The sequence below is a fragment of the Squalius cephalus genome (assembly GCF_949319135.1).
Source record: "Squalius cephalus genome assembly, chromosome: 22".
NCBI lineage: Eukaryota > Metazoa > Chordata > Actinopteri > Cypriniformes > Leuciscidae > Squalius > Squalius cephalus.
This window is the reverse complement of record NC_137143.1, coordinates 17,774,167-17,791,991: the sequence shown is the minus strand read 5'-3', so window position 1 is coordinate 17,791,991 and position 17,825 is coordinate 17,774,167. Positions and strand designations below refer to the sequence as shown.

Here is a 17,825-nt window from a genome sequence, read left to right as displayed (position 1 = left end):
AAAGTGCAATAACTGAACATAAACATACAAGCTTGATAAAAATTATCATTCTAGATGGAAATTTCAGATGGCACTTAGAGGCTTTTGCATCTGAAGTCTTCATATATATATTTCATATATATATTAAATATATCTTTTATCCTTTTAATTTTTAATTACTATTAATTATCTACCTGTATTTCAGTCTTAAGTTGACAGAAAATACATCACAAATCTTTTTTTTTTTTTTTTTTTTTCATCTTCATTTTTTTTTTTTTTTTTTTTTTTTTGCTTGTAGATTTATTTCATAATGTATACATTTTTTATGTATGTATTGTAATTCATATTTTGTATTCACCTTACATATTATGTATATATACACACAGTACCGGTCAAAAGTTTGTGAAACGTAACTATTTTGTAATGTTTTTCAAAGAAGTCTCTTATGCTCATCAAGCCTGCATTTATTAGATCAAAAATACAGAAAAGAAAATAGTAATATTGTGAAATATTATATAAAATAATGGTTTTAAAATGTAATTTATTCCTGTGATTAAGCTGAATTTCCAGCATCATTACTCCAGTCTTCAGTGTCACATGATCCTTCAGAAATCATTCTAATATGCTGATTTATTGTCAATGTTGGAAACAGTTTCAGTATTATTTTATGAATAAAAAGTTAAAAAGAACAGCATTTATTTAAAATAGAAATCGTTTGTAACATGTATATCACTTTTGTTTATTTATATCAACAAGCTTCACAGTCCTCCTGGGTCAAAATTTTATTCAGTAACATTAGGCAGTTTTGATTTATATACTGTTTTATGGTGATAATCACCATGTGCTATCGCTTGTTTCTGCTTCTTTGCATGTGTTTTGATCCGAAGATTCTTCAGTAGGAGATCTTTCAGACGATGTGTAATAGCGCCCCCTACCGTATAACAGTGAAAACACAAAATTTCTGTCAATGGCGGTGTAATAGGCGTACACACGCATAAAGCTTGCCGCAAGGCAACAGCAAAAGTAATATTTTTGAATGTGTCGGGGGGGGAAAATAGCAAGAAGATATTTTAATTATTTATTATAAACTAGTGTTTTCTGTGTCAGTTTCAGCTGCAAAGATCAATTTGTCGATGCTGACTCGCCATATCTGTAACTGTATTTACCACTAACCGACTAATACAATTTTGGTCGACTAAGCCTCTTCTAGTCGACTAACGTTTAGACGACTATTAGGGGACAGCCCTTTTCTGTATACATGTCGTGCTTTTTCCTCTCCATATCCTGCTAGAGTTGTACATCAATGTGTAATCTGCAGTAGTTCAGATGGGGAACGCGCAACAGATGTAGACATTCAGCAGTCATGGTAAATGTCTGGCAGTCCCAACATCAGCAGCTGGACATTACAGACACTTTCTCTCTCTGTCTCCATGCAGTCTGTCAGATTCACTAACAGACCCTACACTCATCTGCTGTGTGAGTGGGAATCTGCTGTTTCAGGGTCACATGCTGGAGTCTCTGGCACTGCGCGCCCCTTTATTGTGTCAGCAACACCCAAGCCAGATGTATTTTCTTTTCTTTTTGTTTTGGCGTGGATTTATTTATATCACGAGTTGACAATGAGACACTAGCTGTATGCGATATCTCAGGATGTGAAGATTTGGATGTGCCATCTGGCTGCTCAGGTGGGCTTGTACCTGTTGGAGGAGGAGGAGGCGTCTTGCCTGTCTGTCAGTCTCGGCCTCTATCTATTTCTGTCTCTGTCTTTTCACCTCTCCTCTCTGTCACTTTGGGTTGATCATTGATTTTTTTTCTTTTTATGTACAAATCATGTTTGGATTTGCTTTTTCTCCGTATGTGTGGCTGGGTCTCAGTCTGCTCCCTAGTTCAGTTGTAAGTGCAGGGAATCAGCCTTTCTGAGGGCTGTCAAAATTGTTGCATTTCCTGTATCCACAGCAAAATCTATTTAATTATCGAAAATGTTGTCTTAAATCTCTGAAGGCATCGAAGTCTATTTTTGTTTTGTTTATTATGTATTATATATGAATTGGAGTTAAATATTAAAATATAATATTTAAATATTTAAATGTATAATGAAAAAAAAATCAATTTTATTTATTTTATTTGGCTTATGTATTGTTATTATTACATTTTATTGACAATTTGTGCTTCATGCAGAATAAAGTTCATAATGGTAACAATTTAATATAATAACTGGGTTTTCAATGTATGTATTTTGATTATTATTATTATAATCAATAATGATAGTTATCAAAATTATAATAATAACTACATTTTACTCTACATGTAGGAAAAACTATTTCATTTTTTATGCATTATTATTATTTATAAATTTACAGAATTTTTTTGGTCTAAAAATTTTGGATAAACAGTTCATAATGGCATTTTTCTTTACATGTTATTGTTATCATAATTATTATTATTTTTATTATTATTATTATAAATAATAATAAAAATAATACATTCCATTACCACTTGTAATGCAAGATAAAAACATAGTTCACAATGGCATAATTGCTTTTTCATTTAATCCAATTATTATTATTATTATTTATTATACTGAAAAAAATTGTCTAACAATTCATAATCATAATGGCATTATTGTTTTACATGTTGTTTTTATTATTATTATTACATTTGTAATGCAGGATCAACACAGTTCGTAATGACATTTTTTTTATACAGTATTATTATTAGTAGTAGTATTCTTGTCAGTATAAGTATTATTATTTTTATTATTATTATTATATTATTATATTTATAATATAACAATTATCTGCTTAAAATGCAGGATGTACACAGTTAATAATTTCACAGTGCTTTTAAAATCGCTACAGTGACATTGCATAAGGCTGTTATAGTGTGAAATTACAAAGTACAAATTATATGTGATGTGTGACCTCAGATGATTGAGTTATTAGCATCCCAATGTTCAGAAGACATTGCTATTGCCTAAATTCTTAATCTGAATATACGGAATATACAATTAGACGGTAAGGTGGGTAACAGCATTTTTCTATAAAATCTGCCGAAATCTCTCTAATCCTCAGACATGTAAACATCATTACCACCGAATGGAGCCAGCAGTCACTCCCACAGATTAGATTGAGTAAACATGCCAAATTAATCTGATCTGTTGACATGCTAATTTGACTGAAATGAATTGACATTGAGTTATTTAATTTCTTCCCTTGTAAGAGTAACACAATCATGAGCTGTTCTATGACTGTGTGTGTGTTTGCACAGTTTAATATCCCTTTGATTGCTACTATACATTTATGTAAATTATTGTCAGATTGTGTTGAAGTATAATCTTCTTATTTTCTTTTGAGGAATTATGGTCATTATATAGCATTGTTAGCACAGCTGATACCGCGCTAGACTCAAATATCCAGCTTCTCTTTAGGTGGGCTGCTCATTTCAGGACTTAAGCACCCCAAATCTCTTTTCCAACCCCATGAAGGTTTTAGCACACTAGTGTTAATAGCCGATTTTGCATCTGTTCTTTATTCATGTGAGCTTTGGGTTTTCTCCAGTCATGCAAAGCCTGGAAATATTGGAAATGTTATATCATTTTATAAATAATAGATATTGCCATGAATTTTTCCATGATCTTTCAGCATGAATATGAACTTTCCTAGTTATCCTAAACTCTAAAATGTTAAATTGCATTGAAATCGATTGATAAAAAAAAAAAAAAAAACATTCTCCAGTAATCATAGACATTTGCTGGTTTCTTGCCTTTTTATCTTAAATTTAGCATCTCAATAAAGCATCTTTTTTCACTTCTATTCCCGCATTCAGGTAGAGGCCATCTTGGTAAACATCTTCGGAGGGATTGTTAACTGTGCCATCATTGCCAACGGCATCACCAAGGCCTGCCGAGAACTGGAGCTCAAGGTTCCCCTGGTGGTCAGGCTCGAAGGTGGGTGTGGCCAAACAATATTTGCCATTTTTGGAATCAAAGGTTCCAATTTACCTTTTTGCTTTTCAAATGTGCTCAGTAAAACCCTTTAACAAAAGCCATGTCTGTCAAGTGAAGAGTTTGTTGGTGTTGGTTAGCAAGCGCGTCACGCCACAGCAGTTGTTGGTGGCTGTGAGGGGAGCAGAGGGGCCAGGCGTTGATTGCGGGACCTCTCACCTGTGTATGCTAATGCTACTTGCTCGTGTGACACCGGGTCCGGCCTGATCCCATCTGGCCATTAGGATAATTGGCAGAAAACAGCTGAGTCGTTTTGCCCAGAGAGAGTCATATACTCCACTCCATTAGTTTTCTGCCCCTCGTTTGTCCATGCCGCAGCCTGTCCTTCTGAGGACCGCTTAAATATAGGACAAGAGCAGCATGAAGATATTTAGCCAAATTAAATATGCATTATATTTAATTTTCTGATAATATTTGCACTTTCAATGCACATGTGGGCCAAACCTGATGGCAATTTGCCTGATACGTCATTGAACACAGTTTAAATGGTTAAAGAAACCGTTCACCCATTCTGTCATCGTTTACTCATGTCATTTCAAACCTGTATGACTTTCTGTCTGAAGGTGTAGGCACATTTACCGTCGTTTGGCGAATTTTCGCTGGGCAAAATCCAGTCATTTCAGGCACTCTGGAATTCCGTGAGACTGTGGGAGGGCGAAAGATTTCTCCACGCAGATTTCTCCACAGGTTCAAGTTGGTCACGTGATTTCGACACCTCACCTCACCACTGCAACCACTTTCGTGTCCGGGTTTGAGCGCACTTCTCGTATATGAAAAGTATTTGTACGCAAGACGGGCGTAAAAATTGCAGGAAAAGCCTGACGTGTACTGAAAACTATATTATTCATTATTTAAGCGTATTCTCTTTGTTAGGTTGTTGATATAGAAACTGTTCAAGTGTCAAATAAGTTTCATTCATAATGTTACTTCTTAAATCCGATAGACTATAAAATCTCATACCGTATAGTCCCTAATAATCGGTAGTATAACAAGCCTATAAGAAAGCTTAATTGTTAGGGCTTCAAAATACAGTACTCCCTCACCTCGCTCATCTTCCGACATTTCTCTGGACCCGCCACGAGCATCAGAGAAAACGAACGCATGCAAATTTTGTTTTCTGCTACAGATATACGCTTTTCAAAATAATATATTCACTTCAACATGTTACTGAAATTTTAGGCAATTTTCGGAGCGGCTAGCAATAGCAAGTTAGCTTTGAAAGCACCCGATCCCACCCTCCCTTCAGAGCGTCTCCAAAGCCACGCCTCCTTCAAAACACATGAACGCTCACAGCAGAGTAACGGCATTGAACTACCTCGTGTCTCAAAGCACATAGCATTACAACAATGACCGTAACCAACTTACAGATCCCCGACCTGTATCACCTGACTGCTGCAGATTCATTTCGCGTTGATAGTACTGCCATTGAAACGCATAAATTCAGATCATGAACTGCTCCGAGTATAACGCCACGTTTCGATCTCTTCCAAATTACAGTAGTTATGGTGTGAAAGCAGCATAAGCTCGTTGTTTTGGTTCTCGAAGAACTGTAAAAGGGGGTTGCTGTTTCGTTTGCGGTGCTCTCTGACTGACGTCTGTCTAACTCTGCATAGCATTCGGACCAAATGCAATGATTGGACGGACATTTTATGGTCCTACCCCTTCCACAGAAGATATATATACAAATAAATAAATTTAGACCACTCAGGGATTGCTATCAGGATGTGAAGTCTTTCAACCATCATATCAAAAAATGTTTCTGAAACAAATCGCCTACCCTGCCTTTAACATGAAGGTAATATAAATGTAGCCTTTGTAAAAAAAATAAAATAAAGCAAAACATTAAATGTGCAAAAAAATAATATAATAATTAGAGCTGTCAAAGTTAGCGCGTTAATAACGCGTTAACGCAAAATCATATTAACGGCACTAATTTTTTTAACGTGCGATTAACGCAGCGCGTATTTTCTGTTTGACCCGTGGCCCAACCCCTAGTTGGAGAAATGGAGATACACAGTGTTGCTAACTTAGCGACATTGCAGACCCCTTTAGCGATTTTTTCCCTTCAACAAAACTTATTTAGTTTCTGAGAATCTACCGGTACCGCCGGTACTGCTCTCTCAGCACGCGCGCGCGCGCACCTCTCTCTCTCTCTCGCTCGCTCTCTCTCTCTCTCTCTGCGTCTCGCGCGGAGGAGCAGCGCTTTAACTCAGTTAAGCACAGATATTATGTTGCTTCTCTATTTTTACAAGTATAGCCGAAATCAGAGCACAGATATTGTCTTTATCTTATGTGAATTTGATTTCACCAGACGACGGCTCGATTATCAGAATTTTTGTGCAGATTAACTTAACATCTTGGAAGGGAGAGCTGGTTATGTCTTAATGGGTCGCGTTTCAGTCACCATTTCAAATTCATTCCGTTGTTTGACAACAGAAACAGTAAAATATACCAATGAAAACAGTTTTATTGAGAATTTAGCTTCATCAAAATGGGCACAGAGAGAGACAAACTACAATGTAATAGGCTAATAAATAATAAATGTACATTTAGCATTTTCAGAAGAGCTGCCCTGTCATGCAAAAATCTAAACATGTTTGTGTTAGTAAATTGCTCAGTGCAAAGAAAGAGAAGTAATGGTAACCTGCCATTTTTTTGTTCTTTCTACGTGTCTAATAGACATGAACAAGTTCTTTGAAAAACATCTGTGACCTTTGAAACATCTCATCCTTATGCTCTATATTGACTATGGTTTCAATAATAAACATACATTTGCATAAAGCATCTATATTTATCCATGCCCACGTTGATTAGAGTATTACAAACTTGAAAAGTATTAATTTAAGGTACATTTAGAACAATTTAAAAAATGTGCGATTAAATGCGATTAATCGCGAGTTAACTCATGACAATATGCGATTAATCGCGATTAAAAAAATTAATCGATTGACAGCCCTAATAATAATATAATAATATATATATATATATATATATATATATATATATATATATATAAACGACTAGTATTTCCAAGTCGACTAGCAGCAGTATCGTTTAATCAACTAGTCGTCTATTCTCCCACATCCCTAATATGTATTATTTTTCTTTCTTTTTTTTGTGAGTGAACTACCCCTTTAAATGAAATGGCTAAAAGCCTTCTTATCATACACAGTGCAAAAGTAATTACCGACACACAATTTTCACGAAGCATTTTCCATCCAAATGAAAATGCCTTAAAGCAATACTGGCTCACATTCGCCTGCCGTCTCTGGAAAAGTGAATTAGCCACAGTGGCCTGAAAGCCCTTAGTAATGGGTGTAAGAGGCAGCACGCTGCTTACAGATCGATCCTCTATTCTGTCTCTCTGTCTGTGGCTGATCATGTCTGACAGATCGCTATAAGATGGTTCCCAGCTTGGAGTTTAGTTTGTATTAGCTGTCTATTGATTCAGACCCATCTCTTAACCTAGCCTCTCCATAAGCCCCACCTTTCCAAGAAAGACTAGAGTTATACATGAGTGTCCGTGAAACTCGTACTCTCTTCTTCCAGCTTTTCTACAATCAGCTCCTTCATATAGACACCTAAGGCTGTCAATGACACATAATGAACATCCTGTTATGGATATAAGATAGCACTCAGTTCAAGCCAAAGTTTACTCAATACATTGGGCGGATTTCAAAGTTAAAAATCGAAATATTTTGATTAATATCAATATTCCTTCTCTCGTCTTTTTATAAGCACTTGAACTGCTCCGTCTGGTTTTATGATTGTTATGCTCAAAACTGAGTGAGTCAAAAACAGAGCTCTCTTTAAGCTTTAAGGGCAAGCAGAATAATGTTGAATATAATAATTTTGTTGATCACCTCAATTTGCATGTACAGATATATTGGCTTTGCTGCCCTAAAGGCCGTTGCATATATTATATATTCGGATTCTGCGTATTCTGTGTAAGCGAATGGGTTATGCATGTCATATACTGTAGATGCATAAAGGATTATTAAAATTGTAGTTAGATCTGATATAAAATGTTTCTATTTTTAGTGTTTTTCAATAGTGTAAATTGCTTATTTGTACCAAAAATATCATAGAATTACTACTGGGAGGAGAAAGTATGGAAAAGCATGATTTCTGCATGAAAATCTCCTAAAATATGATGTGTATAACTCATTTTGAAAGTCATACAATAATTTAAGGCAAATCATAACAAGTGTTAAAAAGTGTTTTACACTACTGTTCAAAAGTTTGGTAAGAATTTTTTTCATGTTTTTGAAAAGTGCTCACTACGGCTGCATATATTGGATAAAAAAATTGTCAAAACTGTAATATCGTGAAATATTATTACAGTTTCAAATAACTGTTTTATGTGAATATATTTTAAACTGATGTCAAAGCTGAATTTTCAGCATCATTACTCCAGTCTTCAGTGTCACATGATCCTTCAGAAATCATTCTAATATGCTGATTTGCTGCTCAAGAAACATTTCTGATTATCAATGCTGACAAAAAGTTGCTTAAAAGTAGGTCAGGATAACCTGCGTTTCTGTAGGTAAGGCTAATAACGTCCCTTTCAAAACTCCATGATGAGTATGTATTTAAAGATTAGTTATTCTTATGTTCAGATGCATAGGCCATTCCATATTGATTCATTCTGTTTGGTTTTGGTGTTAAGTTGGTCTCTAGCAGCACCTAGTGGCAGTAAATGAGTACAAAGCTGTGTGCATGTCAGCTCTTAGAAGCTGAGATCAATACAGTACATGTGTGAGAGATATTTCCACATTCACAACTTATTCTGTATGTATACTGACGCTTAAAAAGAAAACATACAACGCACAAGGCCATCGAAGTGCCGTAGATCAGAGCAGTCTGAGCGTAAAACTCTTCAGAGTGTGTGTGTGAGTATTTTTCATGGCTCTTGTTTAAGTTTGCTCCCGTTGCCCTTAGACGACTCAGCATTGTGAAGCAGTGTCGGTCGGCGGATATTCTATCCTCCCAGCGCACGGCCCTGCTCGCCCTCGTCCTCTGCTAATGAAATTATACAATTGATTGTTTTGTGCTGCCAAATGTGGGAGACGTGTTAGAAATGAGTTATTGTGCGAGCGGACAAAAGCGCTGAAATATCAGTAGTTAAGTGGTGCTGGTAATTGAATTCCTCATGAAACTGCTATTGATTAGAACATCCTCTCTCCTGAGAGAGCGAGTATTATCATAATTACACTGCAGGACAACAACAACACACTCACACAGACGTGTACGTGGAGAGATGCTAATGCATGGCCATAGAGATGCATTAAAAATATACATAAGTATGTAGCCTATATATACTGAAACATTAAAGACATTTTCGCACAGATTTCCAGAACCAATCTAATAATGTTCAGATTTATATGTAGGCCAATATGCAGGATAACGCATGCTTTGAAAAAATGTTCTGCCACATGGTTTTGGAGTCGTGGCTTAGCATCTAGCATGTAGATCTGTGGTGCTCATGTGGGCGATGCAGGTTCAAGCCTGGCTCACCCCATTCCCCCTTTTCTTCTGTTATTTTCTAGTCAATCTCTACAGTAAAATGTATATTTATAAATTTAAATATATAAAGTTACTTTTAAAATTAAAGATGCATTTAAAAGTTATAAATTATTGAATAGAATGCATAATATAATTTTAATTTTTAAATATGTATGTGAATAATTAAAAAAAACTATTAAGTAAAATATAAAACTGGCTATAAAAATAAAATAAAACAAAATAAATTAAAATAAATGTATAATAGTTTAAAAAATGGATAAGTATATGAATAATTAAATAACATTAAAATATAATAAAGTTAATACAATTAAAATTAAATGTACAGTAGTTAAATAAAAAATAAATGTTTAAATAATTAAAACATTAAATAAAATATAAAATGAAACAAAATAAATAAGTATATGAATAATTAAATAAAATATTAAAATATAATAGTTTATACATTTAAAATTAAATATATAATAGTTAAAAAGTAAATGTTTAAAGTATATGAATGAATAATTAAAGCATTAAATATACTATAATACAGTTTATAAAATGTAAATAAAATATATAATAGTTAAATAAAAGTTAAAATATTAAATACAATAAAGTGAAAAAAAATATGATATAGGTTATAAATTAAAATTAAATACATAATAAAGTGAAAAAATATATGTTTTTAAAAGTTTTACATTAATTTTAAAAGCAAATTTAAAAATGTAATGGAACAAATTATTATATTTATTAGACAACCTTTTTTGCTCAAATATCTTTTCAGACATTTAAAAACAAATTCAAGTAATTAAAAAGAGAGAGAGAGAGAGAGAGAGAGAGAGATCCATCTTTTAGGCTTTCTTTTGACACACGTTCCGTGAGTGTGATATTTTTTCCCCCTGGAGCTGCACATTCACGTGTGAAATCATCACCTCTGTCATCACCAGCTGCTCAACATGTGCTCTGTCTGTCATTCCTCTCATCGTACACCTGACATTCCTTTTCCTTCTCCTCTTTCTTCCTTTCCTTCTCAATCCATCCTCATCCTTTTGACCCCCGTGGAGTAGATTTCTGATGTGTTTTATTGTGTTGGCCCCGGGCCCCGGCCCTGTGTCAGGGGGCCATAGTTCAGTGACATTCAGAGTCGCTGTGGAGACCGCAAGGGCAACCCATGCAAAATGATCCAGCGCGTGCTCAGTCGGGACCTCTGCAGCTGGCACCAACACGTCCCCCCGGCCAGCTAACGGAGCGCTTGCATTTCCAGCCAATGGAACGAACAACGCTATTACCATTCAGCCAGTGGAACATTTCCTGTCCTTTTTAGCCAATGGAACGATCCTAACACATTTTCGAAACCACTGATTCTTCAAACCAACAGAGACGCACTCCCCAAACTCAGTCCTTGCCCGTCACAGTTTTTGGAGAAAACACTGACCTTTTTTTCTTTAAATCTAGAAAGATTTTCCTTGTTAGACCCTTATTGTAAGGCTTGTACATCATGACAGGGATGCACTGATATTAAAATTCAGGCTGATACTCATAAGAATATATATATATTTTTAAATGATTATTATATTATATTATATTATATTATATTATATTATATTATATTATATTATATTATATTATATTATATTATATTATATTATATTATATTATATTTTATTTTCATTATGTTATGGTCAATATTATAGACCTAACCTAATTTGTCTAAAAACTACAAATAATCAGTATTTATATCTTCAAAAATTACTTTATAATATGTTGGCCTATATGACTAATTGTTTTTCATGATACAAATGTCATTATATTATATGATGTTTTATTGTTGTTTATATTTCTATTCATATAATATTATTTCTATTTTTGCATTTAGTTATGTGCAATATTATTGACCTGAACTAAAAATACTCCCAAAAAAGCAATATTTTTATTTACTAATATTATTTTATAATATGGCATAACCAATTTATTTAATGTATTATTATTTATTTTAATGCTAAGATTGGTATTATGCAAATTATATTGATATTATGCAAAGTTATGTTATATTATTTATATTTTATTTTATTCGTTTTTATTTGCATTTATATAATATAATTTATATTTTTAATTATGATATAAGTTATATTTTAGATCTGTACTTATTTGTCTAAAAAATTCTCACATGAAAAAAAGTCTATATTTTTATTTGATATTTAATATCTAATATGTATTTTATATTGTGTGACCCTAGATATAATCAATAGATTTAAAGTATAAGTTTGGTATTACAGAAGTTTGTCTGAATTAAGTAAACACAATTGGATATTAAATATTAGCTATAAATTATAATAATAATAATATGATATTTATATAATATATGATTATAATATTCAATTATATTGTGAACCTGAGATGCGCATAAATTATTTTTACATTTCAAATGTTATGTTCAAGCGAAAAACTGTTATTGGAAATGAGTCCAATGTTAAATATCCAACAGTGGATATTTTATATATATATATATATATATATATATATATATATTAGAGGTGGGCATAGATTAATTTTTTTAATCTAGATTAATCTAGATTAATTTTGAAATTAATCTAGATTAATCTAGATTAAAATGGCTCATTTGAATTCTGCCGAAGGCATTCAGAATATGTGTGCAAAATGAAGGCCCAGGTGCTTGATTTTTATACAACTGTGGCCATGGACGTGATTTAAACACCTGAATTCAATTATTTGGAGGGCTGTTCCAATACTTTTGGCAATATTGTGTATGTCCTTGGCTGAATTTTACTATAGTCTAATATTACATTAACATTAAAATTATAATAATAATTTAAAAAATAAATAAAGAACACAAAACATAACTTTTTATGCATCATCAAAATCCATAAAGTCAGTCCTGTCACAGTACCGTCAGTCCTGTCACGCCATGGTCAGTCCTGTCACACAGGAAATATGACAAAAGGGTACTATTTGAGGAAATATTAATTAATTAATCTCTTTAAATGTGTAGATGAAGGTGGGGGTATATATCCAGTACAATGATTTTGTAAAAATCTCCTATGTAAAGGTAGTTATTTTACAACTATATGAGTGCCTGGTGGGTATTCTGTGATTTTGTGTACTACAGTTGACCGAAAAGTTACTTATATTTCTTAAAGGAATTATAATACCATGTTAGATACAATCAGGGACATGTGATCAATAAGAAAATGCTATTTGTATCAAAGAAATTCATTAGGAAACCATTCTAACATAGGCTATACAAATTTGTCTGTGACAGGGCCTGACATTTTAGGGGTGAAATGCTTATAAAAATGTATTTTATTCAATCATAAAAACATGCTGAGATGGCATGATATGTTTTTCTCATAGTTTAACATGTCCTCCATATGACTCAACGTTCAGATTTAAGAAAAAAATATTTTTCCCCCAAGATTTTTTATAAGTGGAAATGTACGTTTCTGGTAGAATGTCCCTTAAGTAGGTCTAATGTTTATTATGGCTTGGAGCTTATGAAACCCCAAATTTAAAATTAGAATATTGTCTAACTGATGTCTTTTCAGTTAAAAAGAAACACAACAACGATTCTTAAAATCGGGCGCAGGCAGAGATTATGTGCTAACTTACACCACTAAGATATATTGGAATGGGAATAATATGCGCGCGCTGGTATTCAGTGATATCATGTTTCGTTTTGAATTTGAGATGGTAGAACGGATTAGTCGTGTGTTAACTTACCGATCTGTCACCCCACACACTCTGTCTATAGTTTGCTGCTGTTTGTCGGACGGCTTAAATCCGAACCAAGTCCAAATAATGGATTTTGCACCGATCTTTTTCAGCAGCTTTCACTTTCAGCCGTGTTTACTTAAGATGACGACGAATATGCGTTGCAGCCGGGTTTACCTCGCGGCCGCGGGTAGATTGCGTCATCATAGCTTGTAGCCATCTCCCAACCCAACTTGGAGAATAGATTAACGGCGATATTTTTTTTATCGCGCGATAAGAGTCTCGCGTTAACGCAGCACGTTAACGCCGATAACGGCCCACCACTAATATATATATATATATATATATATATATATATATATATATATATATATATATATATATATATATATATATATATATATATATATATATATATTACATTATGCAGATGCCAATTAAAATTGTGCATCCTTGATGGTATAAGAATCTGTGTGTCAGAATAAAAGTGAAGGCTTAAAAATCCCCATTAACCAAAGTGTCTTTGCTATTCTTATATTTCCATGTTCAGGAACCAATGTTAATGAGGCGAAGCGCATCCTGTCTGAGAGTGGGCTTCCCATCACCTCTGCCAGTGACCTCGATGATGCGGCCAGGAAAGCTGTTGCAGCCATCGCCAGGAAATAAAACCATACATGCATTCACACATTCGCATTCTCAAAACAAACATACCATTATTATACACATACACCAATAGAGCTGTGGCCTGCGTCCCCATAACATAAACAAAACAGCCTTACACACTTCATTCACAGAGAAAACTGCACACAATTCCTGAGAAGAAGCCTCTTTTCTCACCTGCCTTCTGAACCACAGCCTCATACCAGAGTTTTTCCAGGAACAGAACTGGTTTTGAGACCTCCTTCACAGTCTCTCAAATCCAGGACTTTCTTGGAAAGCGCTTTTCCTGCATTTTTGTCAGCCAAATACAGCCATTTCTATAGTTAAATAAATAACTCCCATTGCCTTACTTTAAGCATTTTAATGGAAAGTTTCTTTTATTGATTATGAGTATGGATTTATTTTTTCAAGTTAAAATATTAAGTGAAAAAATAGCTTAATTGCATTCCATATTAATATTTATCGCCTTAAGTAAACCATGAAACAATACATGTGGTGGAATAGCCTCGTTTTCATACAACTGAACTGTGAAATGCATCTCAAATATGATATTGATTTCTTAATCTCCATATGATATCACCGTCCCAGTCTGATTTATGGTTTGTCTTGTTTATAAGGGTGTGATTTAAGACTTTTTATTGGTTTAAGTTTTAAAACTCTAGATTAAGTACTGTCAAATGGTAATTCAACATTAAATGCAATATTGAAGTTATTGAAGTAAGTTTCCTGATTACATGTAAAAAAAAAAAAATCAGTGCATTATATTGTATATTCAATTACATTTTTTTTTTTATATAAACATAAAGTGGTGTGGTTTTTCTACTGTGCCTATCATGAGGATGTTTTACAAGTTAAACACCCATGATGAATATATAAATAGCTTTTTTTAATCCTGAATGTATTTTCAAAGTCAATGTATGTCTAAAATGAGTCAACAATAGTGAAAATAAAGTATTTCAATGAAAAATTAAACTTTTTTTCTATTTTCTTTACTTTTTGGAGAAGAGTTGGAGCTTGCAAATGAGAGTATCGTTAAGAAAAATGTGTTTTTAATCCACTAGCCATAACTACATACAAGAGTGTGTGTTCACCGGCGTTTTCTGAAATCCATCCTTGTCAGCGGGTTGAAACATTTAATGGATTATCTGTCAGGCGATCCGAGAGGACACCCGCACCAGATCAAGTGCCTCGAGCAACAGACCTCTGTCTCACTTTCTCCTCGTCGTCTTACTCTTTTTCATTCGCTCGCTTCTCACTCTTCAGTCTCCAAGTCAAATTGATGGCGGGAATGGTGAAACCAACCCACTCGGCCTGCAAAGTGCTGATTTCTGACCCAGTGATGCCATGACATGGCGTACATATCCACAAAGTTACATGTGAAGGTGAAGTGCGGATGGGTGTAAATCGAGGAGATGGTTCAATAATTGCCTATTTCAAGCTCTTCCTTCAGCGTGTCAAATACGAGTGTGTTGATGGATTACACTGTGGAGTTTGAGTCTTGTTAGAATACGCTCTTGCTGCGTCATTGTATAATTCAGAGGTCACTGAGTGTGTGTGTGTGTGTGTGTCGGGCAAGGTAAATGTAATGACCAAAATTAGTGCCGCTTTCTTATATAAATATAGATGAGCTGAAAACCGCTAGGATGGTCTATCGCCAACCCTTGAGATGATACTGACTGTGAAGACAACAGATAATAATAGCTAGCTGCCATATTGTAGTTTGAAAGCTATTCCATATCCTGATCTCATTAAAAAGCCATCTTTCTTTAAACACCCTTGTATTTGTTCAGTTTTGAAAGTGTTTCGGTCACTTTTTTTCTTTTCTTTTTTTTGTCCAGAATGGATGTCAAAACGGTAATTGCCACTTTGGAAATCTGTCTTTTGAGTTTAGCGTGAAACTGATCGCCAGCCTCTTCGTGAAAAGCGCAATTTTCTTCCTGGACAGTAAGGTCAAGTCATCCGTTCAGGAATATTGGTTATTTATTGTGTCGTTTAGAGGTAACTGCCACAAATTTATTAGTTCATAAACCAGCAATGTGCTTTGTAGATGGCGTGTCGCTGTTGTATTTGACTTGTCAGACACATGGGCTATTCACTCATTATGTGCTGCCAGTTCAGTACGTTATGGTGGGAGTCTAAAATGGACGTCTAGAGCACTAGTGTGAGTTTAATACAGAGGTTGCATTGGGTACTTCTCAAGGTCAGGTAGAAGTTTCCAGAAAACTTGCTTGAGGAATAAGTCTGCCAGTTTCCTGACCTCTTGCTGTCCTTGAGCTTTAGGAAGTATTGTCGTCTAAAGGATTGCCTTCTGTCACTGTAAAACTTCACAAAGAGGCTCGTCTTATGGATTTCTGCACGGCATTATTGCGGCGAGCCATAAAAGACAACGCTGGATATGTTTTACAACAAAGCTGAAGGGAACATGTTGGCCGAAAGCGCTCTCAGGTGGTTGGTTTTGTTATCTAGTCCGTGCTTTATATTCAGGTCTCGTGGTTTGGCCATATAGCTCAGATGGACAGAGAAATCCATTTCCCTCTTATAGAATTGCAGCCTGGGATTCTGTAATTGCTGATTCCTTGAATGAAAATTTCTTTTTTTTGCCTGAAATAATACATTTCACAGTCTTGAATTCTCTGTTCCAGCTTTATTATTGTTCTTCGATGCAATAACTGTAATTATTTCTGATCTTTATTTGTTCCTCGTGTGTGTGGCATGTGGGAAATTACATGTCACACCATATGGACAAAAGTATTGGGACACACCTCTTAATTATTGAATTGAGGTGTTTCAATCAGACCCATTGCCACAAGTGTATCAAAATCAAGCACCTAGCCATACAGTTTGCATTGCACAAAAATGGGTCGTTCTGAAGAGCTCAGTGAATTCAAGCATAGTTCTGTGATAGGATGCCACCTTTGCAACAAGTCAGTGAAAGTGAGAAGTCATTTTTATGAGAAAATTTTAATTCCGCATCTAAAAACCGCCAAACCGGAAGTGATGTAACGGGAGGGAGTGCGGCGAATGTAAACAGTAGGTAAGCAATGGATCGCAATGACAGTTCAGACGCTGAGGAAATTGTTTACTCGTATGACATATAATCATGAGCCTGCTATGCAGCCAAGAGAGCAGGACAGGCCGGGATTAGACAGAACAACGGTCAGAGGAGATACTGAGTTGTGGTGTGAGGAGAACAGGGCAGGTGTCTTGGTGAGAGACCAGTGTTAGCTTATAGATACACGTTAGCTGACGATATGTAAAACTATGCTCAGATCACAATATTGTACAGATTAGTATCAGTGCCGGCCCGAGCCTTTTAGGGGCCCTAAGCAGAATTTGATTTGGGGGCCCCCCTCCCACCACGTGGAGTCACCTGTGCTTGACGATTATTGACACAAATGTCACGCTATAATGTTAAATTATATATTAATACAATGAGGTTATATATTAATACAAAATAAATACTTAATAAAAAATAGATACTTAAATAAAAAAGTTGTAACTTTTTCTTTACTCTTTTACTAACTCTTTGAAACTTCTGAAAACAAACTGTCACAAAACATATTAAATAAATTATTTGCAAAATATCCTCCAACGTTTTGCAACACTTTGTAACATGACGGAGTTTTTATGTTTCCACTGTTCGATCGCGCCCGCGCCTCACACACACACACACACACACATATTCCAGCATTGCAATCTTGACATCACAGCCTGTTCATTATGGCCATAATAAAATCTAATAATAAAATAGTCAACCTAACATATAAAAATTACACTGCTCTGTTTAAATAGTCAGTAGTACAATTCGTACATTCAGCGTAAGCACCGCTCCACTGTGATTTTTTTTTTTTTTTGCACAGCACATTTTTGCGCAAGTGAAGAGGATGATTTTTTCCGTCGATATTGGAACGTAAGTGAAGTACAAAGAAGCCTATAATAAAGAATAGTTTAC

The 17,825-nt window shown here is 34.6% G+C and overlaps 1 protein-coding gene across 1 annotated transcript in view; it reads left to right on the top strand.

The window, feature by feature from the left end:
• Positions 1-14,842, top strand: part of suclg2 (succinate-CoA ligase GDP-forming subunit beta) — a 117,094-nt gene extending 102,252 nt beyond the window's left edge. The window contains exons 10-11 of the mRNA XM_079856582.1: positions 3,805-3,925; positions 13,764-14,842. Of these exons, the coding sequence (XP_079712708.1) occupies positions 3,805-3,925; positions 13,764-13,879 (237 nt within the window). The 3' untranslated portion in view covers positions 13,880-14,842. The remainder of the gene's footprint in view (positions 1-3,804; positions 3,926-13,763) is intronic.
• The last annotated feature ends 2,983 nt before the right edge of the window (positions 14,843-17,825 follow it).